Source organism: Sorex araneus, chromosome 2, assembly GCF_027595985.1.
Source record: "Sorex araneus isolate mSorAra2 chromosome 2, mSorAra2.pri, whole genome shotgun sequence".
Lineage (NCBI taxonomy): Eukaryota > Metazoa > Chordata > Mammalia > Eulipotyphla > Soricidae > Sorex > Sorex araneus.
In genome coordinates, this window is record NC_073303.1 from 237,184,159 (window position 1) to 237,194,161 (window position 10,003).

General features: G+C 54.9%; 1 protein-coding gene across 1 annotated transcript; it reads right to left on the reverse strand.

The window, feature by feature from the left end:
• Positions 1-2,155: 2,155 nt before the first annotated feature.
• On the reverse strand, positions 2,156-7,038 carry TNFSF14 (TNF superfamily member 14). Its single transcript, XM_004619472.2, has 4 exons — positions 6,739-7,038; positions 5,369-5,408; positions 5,052-5,096; positions 2,156-2,574 (listed from the first exon to the last, which is right to left on the reverse strand). The coding sequence occupies exons 1-4, from the start codon at positions 6,940-6,942 to the stop codon at positions 2,156-2,158; spliced, it is 708 nt and encodes a 235-aa protein (XP_004619529.1). The 5' UTR covers positions 6,943-7,038.
• Positions 7,039-10,003: the final 2,965 nt, after the last annotated feature.

The window sequence follows — 10,003 nt, forward strand, 5'->3', positions numbered from 1 at the left end:
ACCTTGTCATCTGCACCCCTCGCCCTCTGCGCCCCCTCTGCCATGCCACCCAGGAGCCCAATGAAGGGGCATCTGAAATGCAGGCAGCTCTGTTTCACCCCCGGCGTCCTGCTCAAATGGGCCAAGCTGGGTTCAGTGGTGTCTTTTTTTTGTTTGTTTGTTTTTGGGTCACACCCGGCGATGCTCAGGGGTTCCCCCTGGCTCTGCAACTCAGGAATGACTCCTGGCAGTGCTCAGGGGACCCCATAGGATGCTGGGGATCGAACCTGGGTCAGTCGCGTGAAGGGAAACACCCTCCCTTTGTACTATGGCTCCAGCCCCGAATGCATTGTTATTTGTATAGCTAGATTCTTGCTGCCCTGCACCCCCCCCCAAGAACAATGACAAAAGGGACTCAGGTGTCAAACACTTGCCATTTATTTTTCCCACCACCAGTGGTCCAGGGGCCTGGGGGGTGGGGCATGGACCAAATCGGATTATCTCTCATTCCAGGATGTGTTGGGTCTTGGATGGGAGAGACCTCAGCTTCTGTGTGTGTGTGTGTGTGTGTGTGTGTGTGTGTGTGTGTATGTGTGTGTGTGTGTGTGTTTGGGTGTTACTCTCTAAGGGTGCCTGGAGCTGGGATGGGGGTTTGCGTGTGATTGTGCTCCGAGGGTTTGCGCTGTGCAAAAAAAAAAAAAAAAAAATCAGGTCTGTGGCTACAAAGCTACCTAAGAGATTCTCTGGGTGTGGGGGCCCTAAAGAGATCACAGAGGTTGGGCTCACGTCCGGGTCCGGCATGGACCGGATCCCATCCGATCCCCACACCACAGGGTCCCCCGAGGATCGCTGGGTGCAGCCCAGGAGAGCCCCAGAATAATCTCCAGGGTGGCCTAGGCAAAACCACATCCTCTGACCCTTGCGTTGAACCGTGGGGCCAGTTGGCTGAGAGAAGCAGGCAGGAGCCCTGCGCTTCCCGACACTCACCGGGGGCTTGAAGACCTCCCATCCCCACCCCAAAATAGATTCTCCGGGGCCAGAGCAATAGTGCAGCCGGCCGGGGTCCCCAATCCCTCAGAGCACAGAGCCAGGAGTCCCCAGCACCGCTGGCTGTGCCCCCTCCAAACAAACAGAAACCTAAAAAAGATTTTCTGGATTCGTAGATGTGACTCAGTGCCTTTCTCTTCTTCCTGGATCTTCCCTCCCTCGCTCTCGCCGCCTCCCCCGACCCTGCAACCCCTGCAACCCCTGTCATTCCCAGCTGAGTCATTTCCCAGGCCCTAGACTGTTCTAGACCGTCTGACTTGCAATCACGGTGTCCTGAAGGTGGTGGTGTGGTATGTGTGCGTGTGCGTGCACGTGTGTGTGTGTGTGTGTGTTTACGTGCCTGTGCTTAGCCAGGAGGGGACACACTGGGGCCACTGGAGCCCAGAAAGCAGCTGCCACGGGAAGATGTCCACCCCAGCAGGAAGCAGACCTGGGCTGGGGGCGGGGAGCTGGCCGGCTCCAGACCGCCTCTGCGCCCGCGCGTTGTTCGTTTTTGTGGCCGGCCCGAGGTGTGGCCCTAAGCTTGTGGGCGGAACTGGAGGGTATGACTCGATCCGTGGGTGGCGGAGGGCCTGACTCGTCCCAGGCTGAGTTCCTGGGGAGAGTCCCTGTCCCCGTCTTCACCGCCCCCCAGTCACCCCGCCTCCAGCCACACCGCGCAGGCACCCGGTCCACGGCTTTGCTCCTCTCCGCCGAGGACCGCGGCCCACTTGATTCTGCACTGAAAGCATAAATACCCACCCTTCACCCCTTCTTCCCGAACGTCGGGCAGATCAGCTTCACCCCCTCCTTTGGGGTGAAGGAACCGGCAGGCCCCCTCCCCACCTCCTCGCACCGGTCTTGGTCGCAGGCGTTTTAGCTCTTGTCCACGGCAGAGTCCACTCCGAGAGCGCGTGGCCGCGTGGCCGGTCCCTCCTGGGACCGCCCTCCCCCCTCACCCGAAAATTCTGCAGCTGCAGCGGCGTCTGCGTCCGTCCCTGGCGGCGCGTCCGGAGATCTGGGGCTGGCTGGCGAAGTTTCTCCCCCTCCTCCCCTCCCCAGGCCTCTGCCGGGTCCCCCCCTCGACCCCCGTCCCAGGTCCATCCGTGCACGCGCCCATCACCCCTCTCTGAGTCCTTCCTCCCGCCCTTCACACCATGAAGGCGCCGAAGTAGGACTCCAACTCATCCCGGACGAGAATCAAGTTGGAGTCCAGCATCCGAACCACCACCTGGTCCTGGGGCTCCAGGTAGACCAAGCCCCCCAGGAAGCTGCTGTCGAACCACATCTGCTCCTTGCTCTCCCCCTCGCACGGCGTGGTCCGCCCGGTCAGGATCTGCAGTTCCTCGGGGTAGCGGGGCGTGCGCAAGTAGAGGCCGAGGGCGTAGGAGAAGTCCCCCTCGGGGCAGCCCCGGCTGGCCAGCTGCACCTTGGAGTAGATGTAATAGTAGCCGGCCCGGCGGACGATCAGGGCGCCGTCCTGGTAGCGGAAGCCGCGAATGAACGCCATCCCGAACCTCGACTCCCACAGCAGGGGGCTTCGGTCGTCGGGCAGGCTGAAGTTGGAACCTGGGAGGGGCATGCATGGGTCAGCGGGGGAAGGTCAGTACATGCTTCAACTGTACCAGAGGAGACCCAGCCGCTCCCCTCTCTGAGAACACGCCCCCCACCCCCACACCTTCCCATCTCTCTGCTAGCCTGTTGGACAACTTTCCACAGATTTGTTCCTTTTATTTCTTTATTTTTGGTCCTGCCCGGTGAATGCTCAAGGGTTACTCCTGGCTCTGCGCTCAGGGATCACTCCTGTCAGTGCTCAGGGAACCCTATGGGATGCCGGGGACTGAACCTGAGTCAGCCATGTGCAAGGCAAGCGCCCTACCCATTGTACTATGGCTCCAGCTGCATCATTTCCTGTATTAAAAAATTCTTTCTAGGGGCTGGAGCGATAGCACAGCGGGGAGGGCGTTTGCCTTGCACACGGCTGACCTGGGTTTGATTCCCAGCATCCCATATGGTCGCCCGAGCACTGCCAGGAGTAACTCCCGAGTGCAGAGCCAGGAGTAACCCCTGTGCATCGCTGGGTGTGACCCAAAAAGAAAAAAAAATTCTTTCTATCTTTTCATAATAATAATCACTGTCACTGTCACTGTCATCCCGTTGCTCATCGATTTGCTCGAGCGGGCACCAGTAACATCTCTCATTATGAGATTTATTGTTACTGTTTTTGGCATATAGATTACACCATGGGTAGCTTGCCAGGCTCTGCCACGCGGGCGCAATACTCTTGGTAGCTTGCCAGGCTCTATCATTATAATATAATTTTTTTAAGTTTTGGGGCCACAGCTGGTGATGCTCAGGGCTGACTCTTGGCTCTACACTCAGGGATCATGCCTGGGGACCTGATGGGGTGCCGGGGATCGAACCTGGGTCAGTCTCTTGCAAAACAAGTGCTATTGCCCTGGCCCAATTTATTCCCTTTAGCCTTGCTTTGAAGGTGGGGAAACTGAGGCACAGAGCCACAAGCATCAGAATATCTGTAGATGGGGGATAAGGGGGTTGGCATGACTCAGTGGTTAGAAGGCCCAGACTGGGGGCTGGTGAGATGGTGTGGCAAGTAGAGAATTTGTTTGTTGGTGACTTCTGTGGTTTAAGTCCTGGCACCACACAGGGTTTCCTGAACACCTCTGGGAGTGGCCTCTGAGCACAGAACCAGGAGTAAGCCCCAAAGACTTACAGTATGGTCCCCAAACCCCAAAAATAAAGATATAACATTGGGGATAGAGGCAAGGGGAGGGTGGGATGGGGGGATACTGGGGACACTGGTGGTGGAGAATGTGCACTGGTGGAGGGATGGGTGTTTGATCATTGTATGACTGAAACTTGGGCTGGAGCAATAGCACAGTGGTTGGGCATTTGCCTTTCACGCGGCCGACCCGAATTTGATTCCTCCACCCCTCTCAGAGAGCCCAGAAAGCTACTGAGAGTATCAAGCCCGTGCGGCAGAGCCTGGCAAGCTGCCCGTGCGTATTGGATATGCCAGAAACAGTAACAATAAGTCTCTCAATGAGAGACGTTACTGGTGCTAGAACAAATTGATGAGCAACGGGATGACTGAAACTCAAATCTGAAAGCTTTGTAACTGGAGCTCACGGTGATTCAATAAAATTTTTTTAAATTGGGGATAAAAGAATATCTTGGAATTAAATTTCATTGCTTCTCTGTCTTTCAAAGGAGGCTTAAATGAAGCTTTTTTTTTTTTTTTTTTTGCTTTTGGGTCACACCCGGGGCAATGCTCAGGGTCTATTACTGGCTCTGCACTCAGAAATTACTCCTGGTGGTGCTGGGGAGACCATATGGGACGCTGGGGATCGAACCCAGGTCGGCCACATGCAAGGCAAACACCCTACCCGCTATGCTATCGCTCCAGCCCCATGAAGCTATTTCTTTAACATATTTGAAAAAATGAAATAAAAAAGACACAGGCTTTTCATGTGGGAGCCCGAGATCCATCTCCATCACCTCACAGTTCCCCGAGCACCACCACAGATGACTTCTGAGCACTCAGCCAGGAGTACCCCTAAGCCCTGCTAGGTGTGGCCACCCCAACCGAACACAAGTAAAAAGATAACCATACACAGCCTAGAGATGGCAAAACTGAGGGGACAGTGGCAAAGCTGGCTCTGGCAACCTGATTGGAGTCCGTGTGCCTCAGTTTCCCCTCTGTAAAGTGGAGGCAAGGATAGTAGCTGATGGAACCAGAGAAATAGTACAGGGCGGAGGGCAGCCTTGCACGTGGCTGACCTGGGTTCAATCGCTGGCACCACACAGAGAGCCTCTCAATCCCCACCAGGAGAGATTCTTGAGCACAGAATCAGGAGTAATCCCTGAGTACTGTCTGGCGTGGCCCCCCCATTTGCAGCCCCCCTGCCGCCCAGTGCAGGGACTGGGGGAACCCTTTGACCCGGCAACTCTGAATGAAGACGGAATGAATGGATGCTCTGACCTAGTCAGGGTACTCATTTTTTTTCTCCCCAGGTCACCCTTACCTGTAAGGTGTGCCATGGGCTTCTCCTCGGCGGCAGAATTTCGCTCTAGGGAGAGAGGGTCAAAGGTCAGAGGTGAAAGCAGTGGGGAGGGGGTAAGAGCCAGCTTCCCTGGGGGGTCAGTAAGTTGACCTCTTGGGGCAAACCGCACCCTTTCCGGAGGGACCCCAACTTCTGCTTCTCAGGGCCTGGGGGAGGGATAGCGAATGGGCCAGTTGTGCAAAACGGATTGAGCAATGCGCAGCGGGGGTGAGGGTAGCATAGGAACACTCCCTCCCCCCAAAATCTACCCCCTCAGGGGTACCAGGACGGTCACTCACTGTGGAGCAGCTGCCCGTCCGATCCCGTCGTCCCTTGGTCCTGGAAAATACACATTGAATAATCACTCAGGGCTGAGGGCCCCCTGCCCCCCCAGGCCCCACCCTCAGACATGGACCCAGCCCCCCCACCGTGGCATGGCACTCCCCCCGCCCCGCACCTCATCAGCACCCTCCCAACTGTCCAGTGCCTCAGTTTCCCCCTTGGCACATAGAAGCATGCTTAGGATTTCCCGAGTTCACTTGTGCAAAGTATATTCTTTTTCTTTTTTTTTTTCTTTTTGGGTCAAACCTGGCAATGCACAGGGGTTACTCCTGGCTCATTCACTCAGGAATCACTCCTGGAGGTGCTCCGGGGACCATATGGAATGTTGGGAATCGAACTCCGGTCAGCCGCATTCAAGGCAAACGCCCTACCCGCTGTGCTATCGCTCCAGCCCCAAGTATATTCTTCTACCAGACACCCAGGAGGCAACCTCCAAAGGTCATTTTGACTGCTACATAAGTCACAGTAAAGCTAGGAGGACGTCCGCGTGGCTGGACAGGGTGGGAGGGGGACACAAGGCTACGGGCACAGTCTCCAATGCTTCTGTGACATCTTCCAGACATCTTCCATGACTTATGCAGGACACATATTTTGGGGGGTGGGGGTGGGGAGTTGCTAGGGACGGGACTCAGGAACTCAAGGCTGTAGTTCTCTTACTGAGCTCCATTCCCTCGCCCAGCTCAGAGTGGAGCCCCGTGGGTCTGTCTACACGGGCGGAGAGACCCAGGAACCGAGGCACAACAGCACGGGTTGCCGATGGGCAAGGACGCGGCGAAGCCAGGTCACCGCCCGCGGAGTCGGTGACAAGCATGCAGCTAGACTATCGATAACGAGCCCGTATTATTGCAGTCGAGGACCAACAGGGGAACCGGGTTATCAACAACACACTTGCTGCGAGGAGATTGCAAACGAACAGTTTCCACCACGAGAGAATGGGATGGCGTCACCCCTCGCAACCCAAACACAGCAACTCCGCACGTGGCTCTATTTGTCAACTGCCTGTCAGTTACCCCCGCGGTGGGCGGGGAGGGACGCGAATGCCCGGTTCTAATCGGATGAGCGCTTGCAGTGGGCGGGTCTCCAGACCGCCACTGACTCTTACCTTACAGACCTGCTCTGGGCAGGGTTGTTGTTGTTTTTTTCTTTCATTTTTTTATTTTTTATTTTTTATTTTTAACAGAGGGGGACAATGAGCTCCCGGACGCTGGGTTGCTCTGGGTCCCGCCTCTGTGCACGCACAAGGAGCTTTGGTGACTCAGGACAGCCACCTGCTCTCTCCCCAAGCCGCCCCAAGTCCCCACCCTCCGGCAGGGGCCCCCTCACTCACCATTTCTTCCATTCGCCAGTGCAGCTGGAGCAAGAAGCAGCCCTGAATGACCAGCCCGGCCACCAGCAGCAGCAGCAGGAGGCCCAGGCCCAGCCGGGTGGCGCTGCACTGTACTTTCTGACCACCCGGCCCCAGTCTCCGGAAAGGGACGTCGGTCTGCCCGTCCACCACGAACACCGAGGGCCTCACGACAGCGTCTTCCATGCCTGCTCCGAGGATGCAAGGCTCCGGGGAGTGGGTGTGTTGGCACCAGCTGGCTGGGTCCTGCAGACCCCGGCGGGAGGAAACAGCGATTGCCCAACGGCGGGTGCCCCGGACTGGCGGTCGGTGAGCCCGGGGCCCCTTTAGAGCTGCGGTTCGGCCCCTCCCCTTCCCCCACTCCCTCTCTTCCTGTGCCCCCACCCCCACCCACCCCAGGCCCATCTCTCTTTCTCTCACGTGTTCTTACAATTTCCAGAGGCTTCTGAAGATGTGAGTCAGGTGGTGATGGGGCAGGGGATGGCCTGGTTTCCCCTCTGGGTGTGTCGTTTGTTCGTTCGTTCATTCATTCATTCATTCATTCATTCATTCATTCATTCATTCATTCATTCCAGTGGCCAGAATTTCTCCGTTGGGTCAGACACTGTTCTAAGTTACTTTGCTTTTTTTTTTCTTTTGGGGTCACACCCGGCAATGCACAGGGGTTACTCCTGGTTCATGCACTCAGAAATTACTCCTGGCGGTGCTTGGGGACCCTATGGGATGCTGGGAACCGAACCTGGGTCCGCCGCGTGCAAGGCAAACGCCCTACCCGCTGTACTATTGCTCCAGCCCCTGTACTAGATTACTTTGGGGTGAGAAAGGGGGGAGGTAGCAGGCGGGTATGCTGTGAGGAGAGAGAGGAAAGCCCTTAACTTAGGACACTTTTTTTTTGGGGGGGGGTCACACCCGGCGATGCACAGGGGTTACTTCTGGCTCTTCACTCAGGAATTACCCCTGGCGGTGCTCAGGGGACCATATGGGATGCTGGGAATCGAACCCGGGTCGGCCGTGTGCAAGGCAAACGCCCTACCTGCTGTGCTATCGTTCCGGCCTCAGGACACTTTTTTTTTTTTTTACAGTAACTCGTTTTTTTTTTTTTAATCATGTGTGAATCAAATTTTTGTTGGTTCTAATTTTTTAAAATTTTTTATTAGTGAATCACCGTGAGGGTACAGTTACAGATTTACACATTTTTGTGCTTGTGTTTCCGTCATACAATGTTCGAGAACCCATCCCTCCACCAGTGCCCATTCTCCACCACCGATGAAGCCAGTATTCCTTCTACCTCCCAATCCCATCCCCCCACCCCATCCCGCCTCTGTGGCAGGGCATTCCCTTTTGTTCTCTCTCTCCTTTGGGGTGTTGGGCACTCCTATTCTTTATTATTATTCTTTGTTTTGTTTCGGGACCACACCTGGCTGTGCTCAGGGTTTACTCCTGGCTCTGTACTCAAGAATCACTCCTGGCAGTGCTTGGGGGACCATGTGGGGTGCCAGGGATCAAACCCAGATCATGTGGGCTGCCAGGGATCAAACTCAGCTCATGTGGGGTGTCAGGGATCGAACCCAGGTCAGCCATGTGCAAGGCAAGTGCTTTACCTGCTGTTCTAATGCTCCAGTCCTATTATGATTCTTTTGAATTAATGAAGAGTCATTTTTTTTGGGGGGGGTGATCACACCCAGTGATATTCAGGGATTACATCTGACTCTACGCTCAGGGTTCACTCCTGGCGGGGCGTCAGGGACCCTATGGGATGCCAGAGATCAAATTTGTATTGACCATATGCAAGATAGCACCTTCCCTGCAGTACTATTGCCTTGACCCCTAAAGTGGTAATTTTTTTTTAATTAAAAAATCTTGTGGTATGGGGTTTGGGGGCACATTTGTGGGCAGCCACATATAAGGCAAGCACTATTTCTGTTACTGTTTTGCTTTTGGTTTGGGGGTCACGTGGTTTAATCCTGTCTCTATGCTCCGGGATCACTCTTGCCGCCCTCGGGGGCTCGATGGGGATGGAAGGCAGGTCTGCCTTCCCCTCTGGACTCTCTCAGGCCTGACACAGCTGCCTTAATTCTGGACCATCCCCACAGTCCCGTAGTTCAAGTTCTTTCAGTTGTGGTTTCATGGTCTGGGATGGTACTGAGACCGTCGTCTACAGCTCCAGGGCTACGGCATCAATCTCTCCACCCATGTTTCAAGATGCTTCCACCATTATCTCAGGAGCCCTTCCCTCCCCAGGTCCCAGGACCCCTCAGTTCACAGCTCTATGAGCCCTTATCTCAGGGTTTAGTCCCTTTCCCCCTTCCTTCCTTCCTTCCTTCCTTCCTTCCTTCCTTCCTTCCTTCCTTCCTTCCTTCCTTCCTTCCTTCCTTCCTTCCTTCCTTCCTTCCTTTCTTTCTTTCTCTCTTTCTCTCTTTCTCTCTTTCTTTCTTTCTTTCTTTCTTTCTTTCTTTCTTTCTTTCTTTCTTTCTTTCTTTCTTTCTTTCTTTCTTTCTTTCTTTCTTTCTTTCTTTCTTTCTTTGTTTCTCTCTTTCTTTCTTTCTTTCTTTCTCCACACCCAGCAGTGCTCAGGGCTTACTCCTGACTCTGCTCAGGCATCACTCTGGCTGTGCTTGGGGGTCCCTAAGGGATGCCAAGGATCGAACTCAGGTTGACCACGAAGCTCTGTAGCTGCTCTCTCCAGCCCCCAAGAACAGCGTCTCGGCTCAGCTGCTTTGGGGCACTGGAGTCATCCAGGCCGTGGCTAGAGCAGAGAAAGCTGCAGTGAATGTCAGTGCACTTGTGCCTTTTCAGATTCATTTTGCGGTTCCTGGGGGACCTGTCCAGGGGCAGGGTGGCGGGTCACGTGGGAGTTCTATTTGCAATGTTTTGGGAAGTCTCCAGACTGTTTACCCAAGAGGCTGAACCCGGCAACACTCCTACCAGCAGTGACTAGATTTCCTTGTCTGTACCACAGCCCCGCCAACACTGACTGTTTCCGAACTTTTTCGTAAAGATCATTTGGCTGGTGTGACAGTGAGAGAGAGCATCGCATATCACATTGTCATTTTGAGTTGCTGGGGGAGTTGTGTTTTTTTTTCAACTTTTTTTTTTTTTTTTTGCTTTTTGGGTCACACCTGGCAATACACAGGGGTTACTCCTGGCTCTGCATTCAGGAATCAGGCCTGGCGGGGCCCAGAGGACCATATGGGATGCTGGGAATCGAACCCGGGTCGGCGCATGCAAGGCAAAAACGCCCTACCCG